Source organism: Pseudorca crassidens, chromosome 9, assembly GCF_039906515.1.
Source record: "Pseudorca crassidens isolate mPseCra1 chromosome 9, mPseCra1.hap1, whole genome shotgun sequence".
In the NCBI taxonomy this organism is placed as follows: Eukaryota; Metazoa; Chordata; class Mammalia; order Artiodactyla; family Delphinidae; genus Pseudorca; species Pseudorca crassidens.
Window position 1 is genome coordinate 28,239,402 of NC_090304.1, and position 26,335 is coordinate 28,265,736.

Genomic DNA, 26,335 nt, shown 5'->3' on the forward strand with positions numbered 1-26,335 from the left:
AGTAATTGTGGCCCGTGGGCTCAGTAGTTGTGGCTCGCGGGCTCTAGAGCGCAGGCTCAGTAGTTGTGGCGCATAGGCTTAGTTGCTCCGTGGCATATGGGATCTTCCTGGACCAGGGCTTGGACCCGTGTCTCCTGCATTGGCAGGCAGTTTCTTAACCACTTCACCACCAGGGAAGTCCCTTTTTGTTTTGTTTTTTTTTTTAACTAACATTTATTGAATACTTACTAAACTCTGGGGTGGGGCAATGAAAAGCTTCCTACATTTACAAAGCTTTCATTCTAGAAAATTAAACAAATAATAAATGAATATGAGTATTTCTGATAATGATCAATGGCATGAAGAACATAAAATAGGAGGCTGTGGTGGTAACTGGGTAGTAGGGTTCCTTTAGGTTAGGTGGGTAGAAAAGTCCTGAGGTATTCGGCTGGTGACCTGAATGGTAGGAAGCCAACTACCCAAAGAACTGAAGTCAGCCCTGCCAGGCAGAAAAAACAGCAAGGACAGAGGTTGGAAAAACCTTGGTGTATTTAAAGAGCCAAAAGGCCAATGTGATTGGTCCATGATAAGAGCGACAGGAGCTGAGGCCAGGGATGGAGGGATAGCCTGGTCACTTAGGACCTTGTGGGTCCTTGTAAGGAGGTGGGACATTGTTCTCAACAGATAAGTCTTTTAAGTGGGGGTAGTGTCATGATCTGATTTAAGTTTTAAAAGCTAACTGCTGTGAAGAGAAAGAACTTAGGGGGTGAAGAGTAGAAGCAGGGGGACATATTAGGAGGCTTTTAGAGTGATGTAGAATTAGTATGATGGTGGCCAGGTACAAGACCACTCAACCTAGGATGCTGTTTGTAAGAGGGAAAGGGGTAAAGGATGGTAGGTAAGCAACTAACAAGATCTACTTTAGATAAGATAATAGAGGGTGAGATAACGAGAAGAATCAGATTTAAGAAGTGAGGAAGTACAGAAGCTCGTTCATCCTATATAATTTATGGAGATTATGGCTTATTATGACAGAAAGGAGATTTCCTTGTGGATATATCAATCTACCTGGATCCCTATCTTGTTTTCCTTCAAGTCCCTCACAGACTCACAGCTGAGGCCAATGACATTGTCTTCCTCCTGCCCTCTCCCTTAGCCCTCTTGTAGGTTCAACAGCACCCCAGGGTCTAGGGCAATTTAGAAGTTAGGAGGACTTAGTGAGATCTAGATCTGAGACTCAATGCTAAAGCACACTTTGAATAATTGAGGCTCATCCTTCCTTTAGAGACTGGAATAGATTGATGTTTAAAAATGAACCATATCCTCCAGGCAGTGGAATATTATTCAGCACTAAAAAGAAATAAGCTGTCAAACCATGACAAGATTTGGAGGAAACTTAAATGCATATTGCTAAGTGAAAGAAGCTAATCTGAAAAGGGTACATACATACTTCTTGGTTCCAACTTTATGACATTCTGGAAAACGTAAAACTATGGAGATGATAAAAAGATCAGTGGTTGCTAGGGGTGGAAGGAGGGAGAGAGATGAATAGGCAGAGAACAGAAGATTTTTAGGGAGATTTTTAGCAGAAATCCTCTGTATGATATTATAATGATGGATATATGTCACTATATATTTGTCCAAACCCGTAAAATGTACGAACCGAGAGTGAACCCTAAGGTAAACTTAGGACTTTGGCTGATTATGCTGTCAATGTAGGCTCATCCGTGGTAAAAGAAAATGTACTATTCTAGTGAGTGATGTTCACAGTGAGGGAGACTATGCATGTGTGGGGACCTGGGTCATGGGAAATCTCTGTGCCTCCCTCTGAATTTTGTTGTAAACCTAAAATTACTCTTAAAAAAAGCCTTAAAAAATGAACTATGACAACTTCACATATTTTAATGATAAAAGTACTTAGTACTTCGAGTATTTTAGGTTTGATACTAAGGAAAATACTAAAATGTACTCATTCTATAGTATTTAAGAATGGATATTAGGAAGGATCTTATATTGCCTGAGGTAAAGAGTCATATATAAATTGCTTGTGGCAGATAATTTCAAGAACATTTTTAACCATGTGCCTACAACATGCATGGTATAACATTTAAGATTTAGGAAGGCACAAAAGTGAAGTGAGTTTTTTTTTCCTTTTAATCAGTGTTAACCTCACTAGCACAGTGTCTTGAAGTTGACTCTATTCATTATTTTTGCAAATAAGTTCCACTTGACAGGCCAATCAAACCTTTTTCTCCACCTTCTACGTATTCTGCTTATACTGAAGCTAATATTGCTTCCAGATTTCAGTATTATTGTGCCTACAGGAGCATGGCTGACTTTATTTCATAATCCCTTCCAAATTCAGTTAATTAAATGGAAAAAGTTAGTAAAATCAAACATTTGTTACTACAGTAAAAAGTTTATTTGAACGGAATTTTTCTCTTTTTTGGACTGGTGGCTTGGCATTGTAAATCCGCCTTCCAAATTCACCCACAAACATGTTCTGTGGAAACAGAGCCACAAATAGAAGCAGTGGTTATTGATTTTTTTGAGGGGCTACCACCTGGTTTCTGCAAAACCCTGGAGAGCATATGCCAACTTCCATGTGTATTTTATCTCCTTTCTCTCTCCCTACCCCTCCCATACCCTCACAGGTTTAAAATAATCCAGGCCTATCAATTATTTATCACAAGAGCAGTAGATTGGCTGATAAAACAAAGAGAATCTGACCTCTGATTGTTGTTCGAGTCTCAGACGTGTGGCCACTCCTACAGCCAGGCTCTTTCTGTTTTTAGGAAACCTTACCAGGCCCGGGCTGATCCTCCACCCTTGGTCAGGTCCTAGTGCTGCATCTAAGATGCTCGTGTTATGTTCCCCAGCCTCTCCAAACTTTGTTTAGTTCCTTATCCTTTGATCTAGGCTCTCCACCTACTTAACACCCCTCTCTGCTCTGTCTCAGCTAACTCCTACCCAATCAACCGATTGCAATTTAGACACTTCTTCCTTTAAGAAGTCTTTCCTGACCCTCCCACTAGATTAACATGCCTGGTAAACATTGCTGTAGCCCCTGTAAATGGTGATCATAACATCTATCTTGTTATAGATGACTGTAGAAGATTGCAGAAGGCTTTTAAGTTAAATAAAGAAAAGGTTTGGCATAGTGTATTTGTTTTCTGCAGCAGCTGTAAGAAAGTATCACAAATTTGGTGGTTAAACCAAGAAATAGAAATTTATTCTTCCATACTTTTAGAGTACAGAAGTTCAAAATCAACATGACAGCAGTGCTTTGCCTCTAGAGGAGATTCTGTTCCTTGCCTCTCCCAGGTTTTGGTGGCTGTTGGGAATTCTTGGCTTGTGGCGTCATTACTCCAGTCTCTGCCCCTGTGGCCGTGTTTTTCCCTTCCCTTCTCTGTGGATCTCTCGTGTGTATCTTTTATAAGGACACTTGTCATCAGATTTAGGGCCCACCTGGATAAACCAGGATGATCTCTTTATCTCAAGATCTTTTTCTTTCAAATTTTATTGCAATTTTTCCTTTTTAAAAACATGTTTATTGAGTTTTTTGTTTGTTTGTTTATCTTGGCTGCACCGGGTCTTAGTTGCGGCATGTGGGATCTTTTAGTTGCAGCATGAGGACTTCTTAGTTGTGGCATGCGAACTCTCAGTTTTGACATGCATGTGGGATCTAGTTCCCCGACCAGGGATTGAACCCAGGCTCCCTGCATTGGGAGCGCAGTCTTACCCACTGGACCACCAGGGAAGTCCCTCAAGATCTTAATTACATTTGCAAAGATCTTTTTTTCCAAATAAGGTCATGTTTACAGATTCTGGGGATTAGGACATTGGAGGACATATCTCTTTGGTGTCCATCATTCAGCTCACTACATACAGTCAGCGGCACCAAACACTATAAGGAATAGCAGCTCTTAATAATGAGGAATGTAATGATAATGACTTGTTGATAGAGAAATCAGAGCATATTCCCACTGGTTCTCTTTAGACTACTGTCCTTACCTTGATGGGCTGTGTCATGCTAATACCCACATCAGTAACTTCACTCCTGCTATTGTCTTCACTTGAGGGATGCTTTGCTAGTCTTATCTTACCCATCTTTAACATTCAGCTCAAGTTTAACCTCCTCTACAAAGCCTACTAAATCAATTAGCAGTGATAGTAAAAGTATCTAACATATATTGAGTCCTTACTACTTGCCAGGCATGGTACCAAGAGCATTAAGTTTCCTTTTGATACCCCCACTGTTCTTCCTTCCTTTGACTTGGTATAACATTTTTATCTGTACCACCATAAACACTATTTAATTATATACTATCAGATAAATTAATTGTAGGCTATGCCTCTAGCCTATATATAAATTCTTTATAATATACACTACTTATATACTGTTTTACTATATCACTACAACTGTGGCTAACATTCATTAGAATACTTACCAAGGGCCAGGAACTGAGTACTTACATTTTCTCTTTTAATCATCAAAGCAATTCCACAATGTGTGTACTTCCTTTATTCTCCTTTTTCAGATGAAGAAAATAAATTTTACAGCTAATTGTCCATGGTCAAGTGATGGTCTATTATTGATGCATTCAGAATTTGAGCCAAAGCTGTCTGACTTCTGAGACCAGAAAAACTTGTATGTTATCTTATATATTTGCCACTGTATCATGTCAGGGCTGGTCTTGCCTTCCCAAGCACGTAGGTGGATTTGAAGCTTCTTAAGGCCATACTGGTGCTTTCTATGATGGTCTATTATGATGCTGAGTCCTTAGAATGAAAAAAATGTTTTTGGGCTTGTACTGGATGATTTAAAGAGTTCTTTAGCCAATAGCTATCATTTTGGTCCCATCAGCAATGCAGATGTAAACCAATTGAGAGACTCCAGTCAAAATAATACAAACTTCTCCCTCATCTCATCCCTTTCCCCCTTTTAAACTAGTCTTCATCAAAGATAGGGAGTCAAGGAAATCAGCATAAAGTGTTTTCCTTCTTGGTATTTTAAAGGTCATTAAATGAGGTGCAATTAATAGCCTCAACCAGAGGCTGAGAATTGTAGAGATAGACTCTGAACCCTGTGACAAAGCTCTCTGTGCTCTAGAAGGAGAGAATTACATGTTCGTTCAAGAATGTCTAGGACTGCTTTATTTGCTATTGTTAAACAGCAAAACCTTTTATCCTCCCAGAACCCAGTTCACATAAACAATGATCTGATAAGGTTTCTTTACCATTAATTTCACTCATTAAAAGGAAAAGAAGATGACAAGCTTTAAAAAAATTTTTTTCTCAAACTATTTTCAATCAGTTTTCTAGTTTATATCAGCTCAGCTGGAAAACAGCAGAATTATGGATTTTAACACAACAGAGACAAATGCCATTTAGTTTTCTCTAACTTTGATTTTGGTTTAATTTGTTGATATTCAGTTAATTATTTAAGGACAACTGATTTCCTGTTTCCTTTACAATAGCAGATCTTTTTAAAGAAATAAATTCAAAATGTCCCTCTACTGTTAAAATTACCAAACTGATCTGGCAAATAAAAAAGTGAATCCTTGTGCTCTAGAAATGTTTACTTTGTCAGGTGGGTTTCAGAAATAAAAAAATGAACCATTTTCTAATGGCATTCATTCAGTTCTAAATAGTAATGATAATAATTAACCATTGTTTATGAGTGCTCACCAGGTGAGAACCTGGTCTTAGAATTTTTCATTTTTAACCTATTTGCTCTTCACAACAGTTTTATGAAGAAGCCACTATTGTTATGCCCAATGAACTGATAAGAAAATTAAAAATCAGAGAAATTATGTAATTTCCCCAAAGTCATACAGCTAGTAAAGGATAGTCAGTATTTGACTCTACACAAAAAATGTAAAGTGTACTGTTAAATGCACTGCCCTCTCCAACAATAATTGCCAACACTTTGCCCTTCATGAGTAAACATTTTACAAAATTGACAATGTGACAATGATGAACCTTTTTTTAAACATCTTTATTGGAGTGTAATTGCTTTACAATGGTGTGTTAGTTTCTGCTGTATAACAAAGTGAATCAGCTATACATATACATATATCCCCATATCTCCTCCTTCTTGCGTCTCCCTCCCACCCTCCCTATCCCACCCCTCTAGGTGGACACAAAGAACCAAGCTGATCTCCCTGTGCTATGCACAATGCTGAACTTTATCTGAGCCCTTTGCTCCTGGAAAGCAAATAATGGTTAAGAAATCTTCCTACCCTTAAATGACCACCCTGTGCTGGTGTATTTTGAGTTAAGACCCACTTGCCTCCTTCCCAAGGACTCCCATAAACTCCAGGATAACCTTCTTGCTTATTGGTCGCTAAAAAATCCCAGGCTCCCTCCTGTTCTTTGAGACATTCCTCATTTATGAATATTCTTCCTATTGTAATAGTTTATATAAAATAATCTTTTCTGCATTTGTCTTTCACAGTTTGGTACTGTAACTCTGATATGATGGCCTCACTTTTGGATCCCCGTTTACTCCACCCAGTAAAGGACTTTTGGAGCCCTTTGTCCTCTGCTCCTGGCTAGTGATTGGTGACCCAATGGTAAGTCCAACTCCTGCTCCTGTGCAATAGACTCGTGTCCGTCGGTAGCACGGTAAGGATTTGATTTTGATTCTTTTTGAACACATGCCTGATTTCTGCTGCCAGCTTCTTTTGGTTTTGTGGTCTGACCATTTGGTGGTCTCTGTAAAGAAACTAATGGTTTATAAAGATCTTGTCTCTGTCGGGTGAAAGACGACAGAGACTCTGGGTTGTTAGTCTTGCCTGTTTGTCTGTTTGGAGTGCAAATCAATTAAGAACTTATACCCAGCGGGAAGAGAACAGTTCTTTGCATTTCTGTGTTTATGTTTGACCCATGACAGAAATTTTAGAATTGAAGTCGTAAGCTTTCTCTCTTTCTGTGTATTTATGTGTTATTCAGAAAGGCCTTTACCAATCTCATTGTGTGAGTGTGCAATATTTCCTACCTCCAGATGGAACTACCAAATTTGATTCAACCTTAAAGAGCTCCTTAAGGCATTCTATTCTGATTGGCTTAGAGGTAAATTATTGCATATTTAAGTTGAATATTCCTAAAATTCCCAGGAATTAAGGAAGTTGAACTATTAAGATTTTCAATGTGCCAAATTTTAAAAGTATCCTTACAGAAACCAAATCAGAAATGTTTTATGATTTCAAGCTCAAATAATTTAGGTCAATTTTTGGCAAATAAGAATTGTTTGACTTTTTTTGTTTAATAAAAACAGCTGTTTTCTCTGATTTATCAGCATTGAGTATAATATACACATAGATTTTTATTCTATTTGCATATTACAGGGTAAGACTCACCTCCGTCTTTCCTCACGACCCCTGTAGGATTCTAGGATGAGTCCTTTGTTTATCTGCTTCTGCTTCTATAAAACCCCCAGCCCCCTTCCTTTTATTTGAGACTCTCCTCATTAATGAATAACCTCCACATTGTAGTGGCTCGAATAAATCGTCTCCTCAGTTGTCCTGTGCATTTTGTCTTTCACATAATTTGTCTCCTTCAGTTCGTACAACAACCTTATCAAGTATGTATCATTGTTCTCGCTTTGTGGTTGAGAACATTCCATTTAGAAAACTTAAGAAACCTAATCAAGGTCATACATCTAGTAATGGATGGAGATTTGCTGGTTTTAGAGGCTATGCTCTTAACTTGTAATCTGTATATCACCATAAACAAGTCAAATTATTCTTTGCATATATCACATTCAACTTAGGAATGAAATATTCAATAACTTCCCATGAGTTAAAGAGGAGAATATAGTATATTTTTTCTTTAAGCTTGAAACTGGAGCCGAAGTTCATCATTTGATGGAGATGCTCTGTCTTGAGCAGGAAAATTAATAGTTATTAAACATATTATTAGTACAGGGACTCTGTTGAGCTACGTTTGAGGCACGTGACTAGACCACTAACTACATATACATTAGTGGTGGCAGAAGATTGTATGAACCAGAGCTGTCTTGAAAGGCTGCACCAAATACTTTGGTCCCAGGTAGAAGAAACCATCTCAGATTATCACATGTCAAGCCCACTCTTCTGTAAGTTGATTTTAAATTTTGGCAATTATTTAATATTATTTTAATTGTTTATAAAGTTTGGTATATCACCCCTGCTAAGAAACACCCAATTCTCTTGCATTTTTCAGTAAGTCTCTTGCTGTACACTTTGAGGCTTTCTCACTTAAATATTTCTGCAACATATTCCTATAACTTTTAAGCTCTAGTTTAGTCTCCTTTTTTTAAAATTTTTTCTCCTGAGTGAACCTGAAGAAATAAAACACTAAGCAATCAAGATATTATTTTGAAGAGTGGTCTTTACGTTTTTGGCAATGGAGTATTCTAAAATAATTGCTGGAACGCTCTGCCTCTTAGAAATGACTCTCTTGATGCTTTTAACTAACACAGGAGAATATGCATGTATGAATCTATTCTAAGAATAAAGCAATTGTCTATTGCTTTCAATATTGTCCTAAAAATAACTTTAATTTGGATCCAGTCAATTTTATCACACTCTTATTCAAATTATCTGTCTTTAAGTATGGAAGATTTAGTGCACCTAGTAAAAACGTCAGGAAAAATTCCGTAATGCCTTAAAGAAACCTGCTATTGTTTAGAAAACCGCACGAACAATTCCCATCTGCAAATGGTTATTTATTACATAGTTATTTTTAGATTTTTTTTTGGCTGCATCGCTCACAGTAGCCTCTGGGTGTATTTGCAGAGTTTAATAATTAGCTTTCCCATTATAGCTTACACACAACATAGAAGACAACATAAACACAGGATGCATTCACATATGTCAGCACATATTCACATGCAGACGAATAAACAGGTGAGGATATCTTTCATCCAGAGTTTATCAGCCAAAATTGTGATAATTTAATAATACCTTAAAAGCCAAGACTCTTAAGTACTTGACAGTAATCAAGGAGCTATTTCTTTGTTCAGGGATTATGTTTTGTTTCCGGGCCATGCCTGTGTGCCTATAAGCTTTTCAGGAGGCTATGAAATGTCTACACTCTTAAAATTAACCCTGAAATACAGAAAAAACTTAAAATACTGCAAAATTTCCATGTAATACTGTCCACTAGTCAGCTGCAACTCAACTGTAAAATAGATTGCATAATCTCTAACGTGGAATGTGTAAGCATTTAAAGTATGCTAGATATGATGCCGGGAAGATCCTTTATAAGTAAGAATAGCAAGGGTTTCCCAAGATCTTAAAACAACCCGACATGTTGCTATTAGAATTAGTGAGCTGGACTTACTTGTATTGGCCCCTGTTCAGAAAATTTCTTTCTAGCTACAGACTCAGATGAGTGAACTTCCCTTTAAGACATTGGTGGCTTGACCAGTTAATCTGGTAATTTGTGACTTGATTGGCTTGGTTAAAAAGTTGAGCTAAATGATCAGATTCCTCCTTTTAGATATTGTAGAGCATGTGAAGGACCTTTAAACTGAAAGACTGTGTAACAATGGGGCTAACTCAACCATTGTGGGGCCACATGTATGGAGACATTATGGGAAAGCAGACTCATTACTGAGAAAGAGTTCTTCAGCTCTTTTGTGAACTCCTGTAAGATCTGACAATAACCTTACTGTAAGCCGACTGTTTATGAGCTAGCTTGAATTGCTTTCTATTCCTTGCTATGAAAAGAACTGTTAACAAAACAGAAGTCGTAACAGAGACAGCACATCGTGCCTTTTAGAGAATAGGCAGCACTAGACCAGGGAGAGAAATCTGGGAACTACATTTACAACTCAGGACACCTGGGGATAGCAATCATCACCTCTTACGTACATGTGAGCGGTTTTCTGATGTAGAGCTGTGAACTCTTCCCTCTGCCCAGGACTACCTCTCTGACACCCTAGGAAGGCTCCTTCCTATCTATTCTCAGATACTCACAAGAGTGACTAAGCCTGAAATTGGGGTCTGAGAAAGGAAGGAGGGAGATGCACTCCCATGACCCCAACTTAAAATGATGAGGTGGTGGTATGTAGAATTAAATCGTATTAGGACTCTGGTGCTTTAGATTCTGTCTGTTCACTAGACTCCTTATGGGAAGGCCTTTGCTTTCTAGCTACCCTTGTCTGACATTTTCAATTTTTAGACCACATCTGTTCAGACCTCTTCTAATAGTTTTTCTTTTCTCTGCCCTAAATCTTCACATGGCAAGCTTTCTTGTCATGTAGGCCTCAGTTCAAATGTCACTTTCTCTGTAGTTAGCCAACTGAAGTTGAAAACCTTTTTCCTGACACTCTATTACTTTATATTATTTTCCTCATAACAGTTAATGTTGTGTGAAATAACTTTGCTTATCTTTTTTTTAAAAATCAAATTAACTTTTGGCTGTGTTGGGTCTTCATTGCTGCACACAGGCTTTCTCTAGTTGCGGTGAGCCTGGCCCACTCTTCATTGCAGTGTGCAGGCTTCTCATTGTGGTGGCTTCTCTTGTTGCAGAGCATGGGCTCTAGGTGTGAGGGCTTCAGTTGTTGTGGCACGCAGGCTCAGAAGCTATGGCTCGTGGGCTCTAGAGTGCAGGCTCAGTAGTTGCTCTGCAGCATGTAAGATCTTCCCAGGCCAGGGCTCGAACCCATGTCCCCTGCATTGGCAGGTGGATTCTTAACCACTGCACCACCAGGGAAGTCCTGCTTATCTTTTTAAGAGCAGCGGCTTTGTCTTTGTTTATCGCTACTGCTTCGTGCTTAGACTGATGCCTGAGATAAAGGAGGTGCTCAGTAAAATTTTGTTGAATTAATGAACAGTTAATACTGTTAACAACATTCAGGATATTCAAGCTAATGTCATCTATAGCCATTTTACAAGAAAAACTGCCCAAAATTCCAAATTGGTTTAGAGTGAGTTTTAGATTATGAAGCCCTAATAAAATTTTACTACCATGTTAACAACTGGCAAATTGATTACAAATCTTTCCATTCCTTGAAAGAAAACCTGTAAGGATCATTCTTACTCAACATGTTGCTGAGTTTCAGGTACCAGTTTCTAATACCATAGTGAAGTTTGCTAGGAAAGACGGGTTAAATATGTTATCAAGTTTTGATGATGTCTTAATCAGTTAAGGCTGCCATAAAAAAAATACCATAGACTGGGTGGCTTAAACAACAGGAGTTTATTTTCTTACAGTCTGGATGCTGGAAAGCCTAAGATCAAGGTGCTGGCAAGGTAGGTTTCATTCTGAGGCCTCTTCTCGGGGCTTGTAGGCAGCCACCAGCTTTCTGAGAGAGTGAGAGAGAAAGAGAGATTAGTATCTCTCTCTGATGTCTCTTTCTTATAAGGACACCAATCCCCTCATGAAGGCCCCATCCTTATGACCTCATCTAACTCTAATTACTTCCCAAAGGCCCCACCTCCAAACACCATCACATTGGAGTTTACAGCTTGAACATATGAATTTGGGGGGCGGGGAGGTGCACAAACATTCATTCAGTCCATAGCAGATGATTATTACTTTAAAATAATGTCTTCTATTTATGTTGTATTTTTACGGTTGTAGAACAGTTTTCTTACATTTTCTTATGTGATCTACACTCATGATCTTGTAAAAGAGGACTGATAGTACAGTTCCCCTTTTTATAGATAAGGAAACTGAAATTCACAAGGGTTAAGTGTCTTGCAGGAGGTTCTGCAACCAGGAAGCTGAAGAGACAATCTTATAACCCCAGCATCTGATCTCTGCTCCAGCCCTGCAAGCAGTCCAAGAGTAATTGCTTTAGTCAAATGTTTATTTCCCCCCCACCCCCAGGGCTATTGTAAATCATTACAATTTCATTGTAATTTACTTTCAAGTTCAAATCTATATATGAATTCAGAAAAGGACCCATTCTGAAAAACCATCTAAAGAAGACTGTCAGTTTTTGTACTCCTGTGTGAACTTTGGGGCTGTCAGCCTATGTTCTCTGTGTTTATTCAGAATAAGAGCTGATTTGTGAGGTTGACTGAGAGATAAATTAGAGGGGCTTCTAGTGTGTAAAAAACCTGATAGCTGATGTGTTGTTCTCAGCAACCAGTGATGAGAAACCGTAAGTTAACAACCTAGACACTCATACTCTCAGCTTTGTTTGTTTGTGCTTTTGTTCTAAAATACAGTTGACCTTTGAAAAACATGGGTTTGAATTATGCAGGTTCACTTATGCAAGAATTTTTTTTCAATACGCTGTAGTTGGTTGGTTGAATTCACGAAAGCTCAACTGCAGAGAGGGAGGAATGACTATAAATTATACTCGGATTTTTGACTGTGCAGAGGGTTGGCGCCCCAACCCTTGCGTCTTTCAAGGGTCGACTGTATATGAGTTGGCTCATCCCCAGAATTGTGTTTCTCTCTTAGCCAGGAGTGGAGAAAAGTGAGCACAGAGCAGACATAATTTGGGGTATATTTCTTAACTGATCTGTACCTACTACAAATTTCTTCTGCATGAGAGCATCCTTCCTACAACTGTGGCCCTTGTTTTGGAAAGCATGTGCTGGACAAAGTCTTTACAGCACTTAACCACATCAGAAGTAATGTTGGTCTGATGAAGGAGAGATGGTCAGGGCTGTGATGGGTGTTGGCAGCCTGGAGGAGGCATTAACATTCTTAGGCTTTAGAGCAAAGGCCTGTTTTAAGCCTTGGTGATGTCTGTTCTAGGGGGTGAAAGGTACTGATCACAATCAAAATGGGGAAGATGGCAAAGCAGCCAACTCTTGAAAGAGTAGAATCCAGCCTGTACCATGGTCATTGACCATATTTAAAGGGACCTTCAGAGTCTGGAACACATTGTTGGCAGGAAGTATACCATGACCTCTTATTTTTATAAAAAGGCCCACATTTACTTATACGGGAAAAGCTCCTTGACATAAATTATTAGGAGTTAATATGGAAGGCACAGTGGTGGTAATGTCTGTAGGGACTGAAAACTATTCCATACCTAAACCTTCTTCTATTCATCTCTGCCCCAAGTTTGCCCCTGATTGATTGGTGCCCGCACACAAGGATGTGGGTGATTTTTATCTGCAGCAAGGTGGATATTTCATTTTAAGTGAGTCTCCATAACTGCTGTATATTCTAACCACATATAAGGAAAGCATAACAAAGAGCTAAAAGAATGAATCCACTTCACCTTGTTATAGTGTACAGTTGGCCCTCAGGACCCACTGGTTCTGCATCCATGCAGTCAACCAACCAATCTGTGGAAGCAGAACCCGCAGATACGGAGGGCTGACCATACTATGCCATTTTTATATTCATGGCTTTGAGTAACTTCAGATTTTGGTATCCACAGGGGATCCTGGACCAGAGGAACTACTGGATCTGACAGGGTGGATCTCAATAGCAGTGTCACCCCACATTGGTAGATTACTATTAGAGATGCGGTGCATTGCAAATTCTGAGTTACTTCAGTTAACGGACATTTCTGATTGATTTGCATTCAGAAATCTAAATCTGAGATGATTTAAGGTTCTGCCGACTCAATTTCACTCACTTAGCTTCTCAGATGCATTCGTAGATGGAGGAGAAAGATGTCATTGTAACCAAGAAGCCTGCAAATGCCTGCAACTCAGTCTATTTAGTGGATGCTGCAGCTGCCTATCTGCGTTTGCCCAGGGGAGTGTGTCATGCGTGTGAACCACATCTGTCCTGTGTGTAGAGGTGGAAAAAGGGTTGAGAATCCTTTCATGCAGTGTTTTGTCATAGACCGTAGTGCAGACTCCTGAGCGTGGCCTATCTAAGTCCACAATCACTGCTTCCCATTCCCATTCCATGTCGGATCCTCTGCTTCTCTTTGATTATTCTTACACTCATTCTTGCCATTCTTATTCAGTAAGCCTTTGACCCGTGGCTCCTTCTGGCTTGAGGACCTTTCTAACCTCAGTTAACGCTGCTTCTCTCTGCTCCTCGTGTGACTTCTATCAGACCCTAACCGCATGGGTGTGTTGATGCATCTCTCACCCCCTAGACCGCAGGTGTCCATCCAGGGCAGAGAGTAGCTGTCTTACTCCCCACTGTACCTACACAGAGCCGTGGTCAGAGAGTCAGGAAGTGAGTGGTTAGTCTTTCTCTCCAGGATTGATGTTTCCTCATTTAATGAGAAGTGATTATGCTGTTCTGAGGTCTTAAGACCTGACTAGTACTGGTATTCATAAAACGGAATGCAAGGTGGTGTGGCGAAAGGTCACTGAAAAATCCATCTACCAGGAAAAGCTAGCTGAGTGACTCACATTTCATAAGGAATTATGGGCTGCTCAGAACATCTGCATCCATCCATTAGGGAATGGGAAGCACGGAATCAAGTGCCCCAGAACTCTTTCCCCCTCACATCCCTTCAGAACTTTAAAAGGCCGATAGCTGGGAGTCTGGGGTAAGCAGGTATAAGCAATCTTCTCTGGGTTTTCTCCCAACACATTCACTGAGCTTTCTTGGCAAATGGAAGCCTCTTCCATTATTCATTCATTTTAGTACATTCTTATCGAAAGCCTGCTCTGGGTCAGGTATTGCGCTGGTTGCTCGGGATACACTGCCTGTATTCAGGGAGGTGTTGTGGGCTTCTGGGGGACAGAGAGGTGAAGTAAACAGAACGCTGCAATTCACTGGAGACCATGGTCCCCAAAGAGAACAAAAACATTTATAATGGACTTAGTTTGTATCCCACAGGGCCTTCTATCTGCTTTGTACAAAGGAAGATCTGCTGCCCTTTGCCCTTTTCTATATAAGCGTAAGCTTCATAGCGTGGTCTGGAATATTTGTATTACCACTGAGAGAATTCAAAACCAGGGAGAAATTATGTGTGGTATTAGGTATATTTGGGTGTAGGGTGCTTGAAGAATTTTGACTAGTTGATGATTAAGAAAGGCAAGAAAATAATTTTTTCCTCTCCAGAGAAAACAGTTTGAAACTGAGACAAGGTAGATTTTTGTTGGTCACAGCAAAGAATCTTTCTGCTACTGTTTATCTGTGGGACTTTCTAGGAATCCTTAAGAGAATTTCAGGAAGAGAAATGGAATGTTTCTTGTTTGCTTTATAAAGAAATTCTTTTAAAGTTCAAAGAGGTCTGTGTGTGTGTGTGTGTGTGTGTGTGTGTGTGTGTGTGTGTGTGTGTGTTTGGGAATGGGGGGAAGCCTGAGTGAGGAGCATGCTCTTCCCAATTGGGGGCCGCCTACCTCTCAGGTTTCAGTTATTCCGTCCACGCCAGTGCCACATGCCCAGGTATTCTTTATGGCAGCCACTCCAATTCTCACATTCCTCAGACACATTTCCCCTTTCTTTGTCAATCCTTGCTTGCTTCCCCCAAATTAGATGCTACTCCATTCATTGCATCCCAGGAACACGTTTCTCATACCTCCATCAAAGCACATACCCCCTTGTTTCCTAAACTGCCTCTGTATCTGTAACAGCCAGTAGTTTGTGAGGACAGATGGGCATTAGACCATGTGGCATTATCATCACTAGCATGGGGATTGTCCACATTGCTGAGTCAGCTGTTAAAGGCCCAGTTCTGCTAAATAATTAGCTATGTAACTTTGGGGCAAGTTCATTAACCATCATAAGCCTCAATTTCCTTCTCTATAAAATAGTGATAATAATAATCCCTATCACATAAAGTGTTTTATTTATGCAGATAAAATTAAACAATATGTATGCAAAGTATTTAGCAGAGAGCCAGAGAGCCGCTAGGTGGGCACTCAAAAGAGTGTTACCAGCCTTGATCAAGTTCTCAGTAACTGTATCTTGTATGACCTGAATGAACATCTTCATGAAAGTGGTTTTTCCTCAGCTGTGTTCTTGCTGTGGTGCTTTAGTTATTCAGATTCCTGATACCTAAGAAGTGTAAATATTTATAGAGACCTCAGGCATTTTAAACTTTAAAATTCTCTGGGCTGTGATAGGAACAAACAGTAAATGGAAGCATATTATGGAAGCATAATTCATAAAGTTTTAACATGACCCAATTAAAATGTCCAAGCTTCAATATACCTGTCTTTTGTGTATCATTCCATCTCAGTTTTCATCTCCCTGAAAGTATTTCCACAGTTGCTTCCAACTGATCTCACAAATTGCTTTTGGGAAACTAGTCCCAAGATCCTGTACTCTCAGCCCTGCCTTCTACCATCCCAAGAAACATCCTTCTGGTGAGACAACAATAAACTCAACCATCTGCTTTTGGCATGTATGAAACTGCACAGTGACTACTACACGTTGTGGCAGTACAGAAGGGATCTGGGGCCAGTGCATGGGATGTTTTTTACTTTTGGAGAAATCCACTCTCCCTACTTTCAGAAATGGATTATAGTGGGGCATGAATTGAGACAGAGCCTCTCTAGAGCTGGTGTGGATGCCATCTTTCTCTCAGTTCCTCCACCTGCAGTTGAGGCCAGAGGATCACAGATAAATTCATTCAGGACAAAGGTTCTAACTTTTGTCACTAACTGGAAGAAGTTAGGAAAACCAGACCCCATGTCAGTTTAATTTTTTTTTCCTTTTCACCGATTACAATGCAATTTTTTTAGTTATTTAAAAAGATCCCTCCCCCCCCCCCCAAAAAAAAATCAAACAGGAACGAAAATCGGCCCTCCTGTTGTCCTTCGCCAAGCCAGCAGCGGTTAGGTGAGTGAGCACCGGGCATATCTATAATTCAGCTCGGGAATATTTCTCTTAATAATTAATAGAGCACCACAAAAGGAGGAGGCCCAACAGGGCCCTCGAACAAAGCTGCCAGCTGAGGACGACAGTGGCTGCCTTGGCGCCAACTGACCCCCCCCAAGGTCGAGTTTGCTCCAGCAGTCCGGGCGCACGCCGCTGCTGCCTGCTTGGCCCATCAGAGAGGGAGCCGGGAGAGGTGCCCGGAGCCCCGTCGCCACCTGAGCTCTCTCTCTCTGTGTGTCTGTGTAAATTCTGACTTCCCACTTCTTTTGGCATATTTGTGAGAATTGCATATTTACATCGATGTCCAGGGGCATTTCACACGCCAGCCAGCTAATAAGCAATCCGAGAGTCCACCGGGGTGAGGACGCCGCTGCTAGCGCACTCGCCTGCCCACGGCGCGGGGGGGTGGGGGTGGGGCCTGGGGAAGTGCGGTTTTTGTTGTTTTATGGAGGTGGGTGGCATTGGAGATCCGACTACTACGTTAGAGACCTCCCGGCAGCCAAACCTCTTGCCAAATCGTATTTCTTTTTGGAGCAACAGGTTCGCCGAGGGCTCCTCCCACTCTTCCAAAGCCCCCCGCCCCCGGGGCGGACTTGCAACCTGCTCCTAGCGCCCCGACTCTCTCCTAACTCGGACCTTAGCCTCCCTGCGCAGCCCTTAGCCTGGGCCCGATTCCAATTTCAGTAATCCTTCCCTCCCAGGGGTCGGACACCTGCGGAAAGTCGGTCTCCTCCTCTCCTGGGAGTCCCGACCCCCGACTTGAGGCCGGCAAACTCTCTCTCTACAAGGGAGGCGGAGGCCGAGGGGCCTGGGCGCGCTAGCAGACGACTAGAGAGCTCCGGGCTGGCGGCCTCGCAGAGATGCACCCGGGCTCCCAAACCCACAAACCCGTTATGGTGCCGGGGCTGGTGGGTGGGGTGCCGGGGGAGATGCAGAGAAAGCGGGTCGGGGAGAGGAGAAGACGCCCAGAAGCACCCTGCGGTCGAGACTGGACCTGCCGTCGAAGTCACCCCTTCCAGCCTCTCTTGGCGTTCCTGCTCTGCCGTCGGGACCCCATTTCAGCTCTCCAAAGGGGACACCTCTCTCTCCGGGATTAGCTCCTCGCCTCTGGGGGCGCAAGCCAGGGGATCCTGGAATGGTTCCCACTGGCTCCCCGGAGCCTCGTTGTCAGGGGGCCGCAGCCGGGGGGCTGGCAGTCGCGGCGTCCTGACTGCGCCCGCCTCGCCGCGCCGGGAGGCGCCCCCGGTGACCGCCGTGAACGCCACACCCTCGGACGGCCCTGGCCCCGCCCCCGGCCGGCGCGCGCTCCCGGCCAGGGGAGGCGTGTGCTGCTTCTGCAGCCAGCGAGAGAGGGAGAGGGAAGGATATTGGAGGAATTCGGGATTAACAAGTGATCGCTGCTGTCTAGGATTTTGTTTCTTTTTCTGGGGAACCTTGACTTTCTTTCCCTGTCGAGCCCTTCTGTGCTGAACTCCCGAGGAACCAGGAGTCTTGGGGTCCTCCGTGGGGCAGCCCCGATCCCCACCCCCGGGCTCCAGCAGCGAGGATTCTGTGCACCCCCGCTGGCCAGGCAATAGAACTTGTTCCGTGGATATCTTGGAGCCTCCACCTGCCACACCGGAGTGATTCCTTCCACCCCCAAGATCATTCTTCCCCTCCTCCAGCTGTTGCAGCTTGAGGGGGGAAAAAAGCCAACCGGGAATTTTCTTTATTTTTATTTTGCACCCCGCCTGGGAATGGTAAGTATGATACCTCTCTTATCTTTCCTCTACTCTTTTGGCTGTTAAGAAACAGTGGACATTTGAGGGATAAATAATATCGAGAATGTGACAGAAGGGCATGAATGGAAGGCTGTTAAAAATAAACCAGGAGGTGGGAGAAGGGAGGTGCAGATGCTGTGCGGCTTTCCGGGGGGCCAAACAGTTGTTATTTTCCCAACCCAAGGGATGGGGTGCGTGCGCCCTGCTTAATGTGCCCGAGCGGGAACCTAGGTCTGGAGGCAAGGGCGCGATTAAAGATGTCGTTTCCCAACGAGGTGGGGTTTAGATTTAGCATCGTTTTGCCTCATCCCAGACTCACTGGTTCGGTTTCTTTGCGAACAGCTGGTGAACGGGTTTAAATTGCTGCTTCTCCCAACATTTGGGTTTGCGTGCATTTTCTGAGCATTTGAGCAACACATAGGGACTGTATAAATGGCGTGCGTTGAAGTGTATATTTCTCACGGTATTGGCCCTTGGAATTCTCCCTCTCAGTCTTCTCTTTCTCCTTTTCTCTCTCTGATAAGCTTCAGGTACCACCCTAAAACAGTTGCAGGAATTAGCACTGAGAGATGAAAACAGCCTTGTTGGAGGGGGGGTGAGGAGGGAGGGGCGGGATGCTGGGCTCTTGTTTGGGGGCACAGGGATTGGGGAATAGGTAGTCAGCAAAATCCTATTAGTTGGTGGTGTTCAAAAGGAAGGGACATTACCCTGTGAAGCTCTCCCCCATAAAGTCTCCCGAGAGTTGACTCGAATAGATTCTCCTAACATGAATACCTTGAGTTGAGAAGGAAGAGAGATTTTAAACTAGTCTGATTTGCTGGTTGGATTTTTTCCTCTTTTTCTCTTTTTTTTTTTCTTCACTCTCTCCCTCCCTTTTTATATCCTCCTCCTCTTCTTCTAAGATCAGGGATAGTGAGGTAACTGGAAGCAAATTAGAAGGAATGTGATTTGCTTTTTGTACAGTGGGGGAGGGAGTTAAACCAAAATGAACAAACCCAAATAAATGAATAAGTAAATAAGTAAATAAGAAATTATTTGGTGTGAAGGGGGCAAGTCTAGCTCTCCTGAAGAGTTGATTGTGAATTAGAAGACCCTCTAACTGGTGACCTTCTGGGAGTCAGCTGGGTGGAAGAGGGGGTGTGCATAGTATACAAATTTACAGGCACTTTGGTTACACTGGGGCTTTATTTAAATAGTGTATTGTAACTGCTTTGAGGGGTTGGGGAAGAAACTGAGCAAACTCTACAGGCAATTTGGCTTGTGTGAAAGTCTTTAAAGGATGTTGGCCTGACCCTCCACAGTGAAGACAGAGATTTGGAGACCTTGTGAGAGTGAACATTTCGGAGTATGAGATGATGTTAGGAGTCAGGCAAAGGAGAGGGATGTCATTCCAAAAACCCTCAGAGGTGTATTTTCTGGGTTTTGTGTCCCCAGTCAGGCTCACCTCTTGCCCTGGGAGAATGTGTATGATCCCATTAGAATGTGTGATTGGGAAGACCTTTGCTTGCCACTTCCCTGCTTGTCACTTGGTAAAACCCAGGTGTATTTAGGCTTCTAGGCTGACACAATTCAGCAAGGAGCAGCAGGTGGTCAAGCACTGGGTCCTGCTAATGGCTCCAAGTGCTTCCGGTAATAGAGGCTGGTAGGTGCCCTGAATTGTGGCTGTCATTATCTTCCCCAGTTCTCTCGGCCACTCTCTGCATTCTTGGAAGTCCTGTTGGACAGAGTGAACGGAAGAAGCAAGAGGAGACAGGAGAAGCAAGATTGGGGCAGGAGCATTTACGCGTCCTGGCAGAGGAGATGAGTTAGTTGGACCTACGGAGAGCAAACTAAGGAAGAAGAAAGGTCAGGAATACTAAGTGACAGTGGGGACAGAGGAGGGCTGCAAGGAAGATGTGATCAGGAAGTGGCAGATTGGAAATAAACGGGGCGAGGTGGGGGAGGGAAGGAAAAGAGAAGGGAATTTGGGGGATGGGAACTATGGTTAAATTATAGGGAAGAAAGTATCATAGGCTGAAAACAAAGTGCACACAAACTGGGATTTGAACCATGAGGAGATAGTCCCTTGAGCAAAGTGTAGGAGGAAGCATCTAGGTGAACATGGGGAACTGCAAGGAGAGAAGATGATTATTAGAGAAATGGAAACTGGGATAAGCTCCTAGGCTGTGGGCAGTATGGAGTGTTCTGGAGTCAGGGGAACAGAAAAACAACAGCAGGGACACGCTTCAGCGAGTCAGGGAGTGCCAACATAATACAGGCCATTGGTGAGTCTCAAAATGTCCTGGATGTCCTCACGTTCTGCCCTTCCCCCGCTTAGACAATGCTATGAGGACATACGCATTTGGGGGTGGGTAGATTGACCATAAAATGTTATTATGTTGTTAATAACCGCCAGCCTTTATTGATATTCCTCATGTACAAGGCACTGCGGTGTTCTGTCAACATCAGTTATCTCATTTATCCTCTCAAAAGTGGGATGGGGGGAGGTTGTATTATTATCTACACTTTGTAGATGAGGTGATTGAAGATTGTTTAAGTGGTGGAACCTGGATTAAAGAAAACTGTTTTTTCCGACTTCTCTAATCCTGAATCAAGACAGAGAGGGGTGGACGGCCACTAAATTCAGAAATATTTTATGTGGAAATTTAAAAAAATGCCTTGAGATCCATGAATGACGGAAGCAGCTGTAAAGTGACAGCATTGTTATTGTGGAATGAAGAGAGTGACAGTGAGAATTAAGACCTGGCATTAGAGAAAAGGTGGATTGAAGGAAGAGCCATATGGGTCAAGAGTGGAGAGAGGAAAAAATAATTGAGTTGCCACAAAAGTAGACAGTGCTGAAATATATCCAAAGAAGAAGGAAAGAAGGATGTTTAGTGAGAAGGAGATTGAACAAGCTGCCCCATACTACTCCTTGGAAATTTATAGTCGCTTTGGTGCTTTATATAATGGCTTGCTTGCTTGAGGACAGGAGAAAAAAGTATATGTGAAGGAAACGCTCAGTTTGCTCTTTATTATTTGATTCTCCTTTTTATTTTTCTCCTATGCTTGTTTCCCCTCCTTTTTCAGGTGAAGTGGCTTCTTCTGCATGATTTTAGCTGAAGGATGCTCTGCATTTCCTTGATTTCTATGGAGACCTCAGAGCTGGGCTTGCCCCCACTGACACCTCATCTTGCACCTTCTCTACCTCCCAAGGTCTTTGCCTCTAAAGCTAGCTCGGCATTGCCCCTGGGTCCAGGAAGCCAGTGATGGATTTAAGGGGAAAGCCTGGAGAATCATCCTGATAGGCTTTGAGTGGCAATGTCTGGACATACTTCAAGTCACATGTTAACATGGGTCAAGCCATCACTAGAAGGCAAGTGCTAAGACTTAAAGGCTTATTTGCATTTTATTTAAATTTGCTGGACTGAGCTCTGGACAATTTCCATGGCAGAAAAATATATTCCATTTTCTAGGCACGACTGCTGGCTGTTGGATACTTGCTGCCTTTAAATCTTGCAGCATCAATACCACATTCTAGACGTTATTTCCCACTTTGAACATCCCCCCCCAAAATAAGTGTTTGGGAGACCCCAACATTTTCTGACTTAGGCTTGAAAGTGCCAGGCTGTTTCTCTGGAGGAACCAAGCTCTGGAGAGCAACACTGAATCCCTGGGAAGAGAGAGCATGGGGTGTGCTGATTTAAAAACAGAAAATGCAAAGTTGGACTGAAAATATCCTTAGTCTTCCAAGCAATCTGCTTAAAGGTTCCAAACTTACCTTAATTTGGTGAGAAAAGAAGCTGCCCTATTTTTCTTTCTCCTTCTTCTTCTTCTCCTCCAACTGGAACCAGCCATTTCCCCCAAGCCACCACCATGGAGGTTGCAATGGTGAGTGCGGAGAGCTCAGGGTGCAACAGTCACATGCCTTACGGTTATGCCGCGCAGGCCCGGGCCCGGGAGCGCGAGAGGCTGGCTCACTCGAGGGCGGCTGCGGCGGCTGCTGTCGCCGCGGCCACAGCTGCTGTGGAAGGCGGCGGGGGGTCTGGAGGGGGCGCCCACCATCACCACCACCACCAGCTGCGTGGGGCCTGCACCTCCCAAGACCCTCAGAGCGGCCGGGGAAGTAGGAGGAGGAGGCGACAGCGGCCCGAGAAGAAGAAAGTCCACCACCGGCAGAGCAGCTTCCCTCACTGCTCCGACCTGATGCCCAGTGGCTCCGAGGAGAAGATCCTGCGGGATCTGAGTGAGGAGGAGGAGGAAGAGGAGGAAGAGGAGGAGGAAGAGGAAGAAGAGGAGGCAGAGGAGGAGGAGGGAAGGTTTCGCTACAGCGAGGATGACCGCGGCGATGAGTGTTCCTACACCGACCTGCTGCCCCAGGACGATGCGGGCGGCGGTGGCGGCTACAGCTCGGTCCGCTACAGCGACTGCTGCGAACGCGTGGTGATCAACGTCTCGGGCCTGCGCTTTGAGACCCAGATGAAAACCCTGGCCCAGTTCCCCGAGACTTTGCTGGGGGACCCTGAGAAGAGGACTCAGTATTTCGACCCTCTGCGTAACGAGTATTTTTTTGACAGGAACAGGCCTAGCTTTGATGCCATCTTATACTATTACCAGTCAGGGGGCCGCCTGAAGAGGCCCGTCAACGTCCCCTTTGATATCTTCACGGAGGAGGTCAAGTTCTACCAGTTGGGGGAGGAGGCCCTGCTCAAGTTTCGGGAGGATGAGGGCTTTGTGAGAGAGGAGGAGGACAGGGCCTTGCCGGAGAATGAATTTAAGAAGCAGGTTTGGCTGCTCTTTGAGTATCCGGAGAGCTCCAGTCCCGCGAGGGGCATAGCTATCGTCTCGGTCCTGGTCATCCTCATCTCCATCGTCATCTTCTGCCTGGAAACCTTGCCAGAGTTTAGGGACGACAGGGATCTTATCACAGCACTGAGCACAGGCGGGCACAGTGGGTTGTTGAACGACACCTCGGCCCCCCACCCAGAGAACTCAGGGCACACGATATTCAACGACCCCTTCTTCATTGTGGAGACGGTCTGCATTGTGTGGTTCTCCTTTGAGTTTGTGGTTCGCTGCTTTGCTTGTCCCAGCCAAGCCCTCTTCTTCAAAAACATCATGAACATCATTGACATTGTCTCCATTTTGCCTTACTTCATCACGCTGGGCACGGATCTGGCCCAGCAGCAGGGGGGTGGCAACGGGCAGCAGCAGCAGGCCATGTCCTTCGCCATCCTCAGGATCATCCGTCTGGTCCGAGTATTCCGGATCTTCAAACTCTCCAGGCACTCCAAGGGCCTGCAGATCCTGGGCCACACCCTCCGAGCCAGCATGCGGGAACTGGGCCTTCTGATCTTTTTCCTCTTCATTGGGGTCATCCTCTTTTCCAGTGCTGTGTATTTCGCGGAGGCGGATGAACCGACTACCCATTTCCAAAGCATCCCAGATGCATTTTGGTGGGCTGTGGTGACCATGACAACTGTGGGCTACGGGGACATGAAGCCCATCACTGTGGGGGGCAAGATCGTAGGGTCTCTGTGTGCCATTGCAGGCGTCTTAACCATTGCTTTGCCAGTGCCAGTGATTGTCTCTAACTTTAACTATTTCTACCACAGAGAGACTGAAAATGAGGAACAGACACAGCTGACACAGAATGCAGTCAGTTGCCCGTACCTCCCTTCTAATTTGCTGAAGAAATTTCGGAGCTCTACTTCTTCTTCCCTGGGGGACAAGTCAGAGTATCTAGAGATGGAAGAAGGGGTTAAGGAATCTCTGTGTGCAAAGGAGAAGTGTCAGGGAAAGGGGGATGACAGTGAGACAGATAAAAACAACTGTTCTAATGCGAAGGCTGTGGAGACCGACGTGTGAATCTCCTTCACCACCCGCCACTGCCCCTCCCCCCAATCCCAGCATCTCCAAATATATTTATGCATAGAGAGTGCAGTTATGAAAATGATATATGCAAATGAATCCAATGCATACAGTAGTACGCCATTTAATGGTTATACATGGCATAATTGTTACTAAACTTGTATTACATATCAAACAAATGATACATCTTGGAGAAGAGGGAGGCTTAAATAGGAGCAAATCTATCTTTATATTTTTTATTAGAATGCAAGAATTTTGCACATTAACTGGAGGAGGTGTTAAAAGTAAAGATGGTTCTGTGGAGAGAATGTGTGTGTGTGTGTGTGTGAGTGCTGCGTGCGTGTGTGTATGTGTAAGTAAATTGTCAACGTTGTTAGTAATCGTGCAGTGATGGGAAAAGTTGGCATTTTGAAGTATTTACTATGTAAGACCTAATGAATTTGAGCTGTCATTTATCAGTGCTTTAATAGCATTTCATGTCTTTGGATTCCATAGCTGTTGTTTTTTAAAAATTGTAAGAATTACTATGTAGAAAAAAAAGAAAGTGGATTATTTAATAGACGATAGGTTACAGTTTTATCTTGGATTTAATTAAAGTTTATTTTTAACTGGAAATTAACTTTTAAAAAGGCTGCAGGGGCCTTTAGAAATTGATTATATTTTATTATTAATTTTGGGGAGATGTGACAGCAAATGCCTAACAATGATGGAAGAAATGAAATCAGAGAAAATGTAACAAGTTTTGTTCACAGATAACAGAACTGGAATTTTCTTTCTTTCTTTTTTTTTTTTTCCTTTTCCTTTGCACTACTTTATATGCTGGAGATTGAGAGAGACTTCATACTGTGAATGTTTACTAATGTAACAGTTCAATGACAATCATTGGAAGAATGATTTCTTAGTCTTATTTTATTGTTCTCTCATTTTCTTTGTGTGAGAAGAATGGCCACAGAGATAACAGCACATGATTCCCTTCTCTTCTTAAATCTAAATAACTGATCTGCAAAGGGACTATGAAGTCAAATTTAGCAACTGAATCTTTTGAAATTGCTCTGTTACAATGATGCTTCTGAAACCATACTATTTTAAATATTCTTCTGCCTTTAAATCCAGAATAATTTAACCAAAGTTAATGCATGCACTGAAAGAATTCTTGAAGAATTAAGACGCCCAGCAGCTACAGTGATTATGGCTTAAGAGCTTTCTATTAAATGTGCAACATAAATTCTAGATTTATTAAGTTTATTTATTTGTGTAGCGACATAAGTGCAGAATGTGGGGATTCACCTCAGAATTTAGCATTCTATTTGCTAAAATTGATATAAGAAAGAATTGTGTCAAAACATTTGGCTTCCACATCACCATCATTATCATTTTTATTAAAGGAATTAGTGACACATGTAACTGCATTTAACTCACGACAAGATGTTCTAGAATGTGAGGTAACAGCTAGTGATCCAACTTACACTGTTAAGTCATAATGAGATGTAGGTCAGCAAACTCAGAATACATAAGAGGCCTTATTCTCCAATATTTCAACTTCTTTATAAAGTTGTTGTTCTGAAGTCTGGGGAAAAAATGCTATGTAGGGTATCTCAGCACGTAATGAACTCTGACAACTGCGAACTTTAAAAAAAAAAAAAAAGGGCTAGAATCGCTTTACTCAAGCCTTTTAATCCCAGGCCATCATTTGATAATAATATAAATCTTACCTCTCCTTGAATGATATTTAAAATTCAAAGTAAATTCAATGTTAGGTTTAAAACCAAAGCTACCCCCTTCTCTTCACCCCTTCACCACCACTTTAGAGAAACACCTCTCAAGAACACATTTTGGAGAATGAAAAACCGCCAGGGGTAGGGGGGGTGTTGATTGAGTGCAGACCAAAGATCTCTAGTGGACAATGGAGAGCGACAGAACAAGGAAATGCCATCTGTAACAAGACTTCAAAGGTGACATTTTAATATATTTTGGATTTAGAGCAAAAAATGTAACAAACATTAGACTAGGGGTAACACTATTTGGGTTGGTCACCGTTCATTTGG

General features: G+C 42.8%; 1 protein-coding gene across 8 annotated transcripts in view; it reads left to right on the top strand.

Annotated features, from left to right (window-relative positions):
* KCNA4 (potassium voltage-gated channel subfamily A member 4) overlaps window positions 1-26,335 on the top strand; it is an 865,487-nt gene that overhangs the window by 257,748 nt on the left and 581,404 nt on the right. For 5 of the 8 annotated variants that reach the window (XM_067749539.1, XM_067749542.1, XM_067749540.1 and 2 more), the window contains 2 exons: window positions 6,440-6,557; window positions 21,510-25,892. In XM_067749539.1, the coding sequence (XP_067605640.1) occupies window positions 22,296-24,287 (1,992 nt within the window). In that variant the 5' untranslated portion in view covers window positions 6,440-6,557; window positions 21,510-22,295 and the 3' untranslated portion in view covers window positions 24,288-25,892. Of the gene's footprint in view, window positions 1-6,439; window positions 6,558-18,003; window positions 18,420-20,121; window positions 20,286-21,509; window positions 25,893-26,335 lie in introns of those variants that run through there. The other 3 variants (XM_067749545.1, XM_067749544.1, XR_010946099.1) reach the window with 3 other exon arrangements.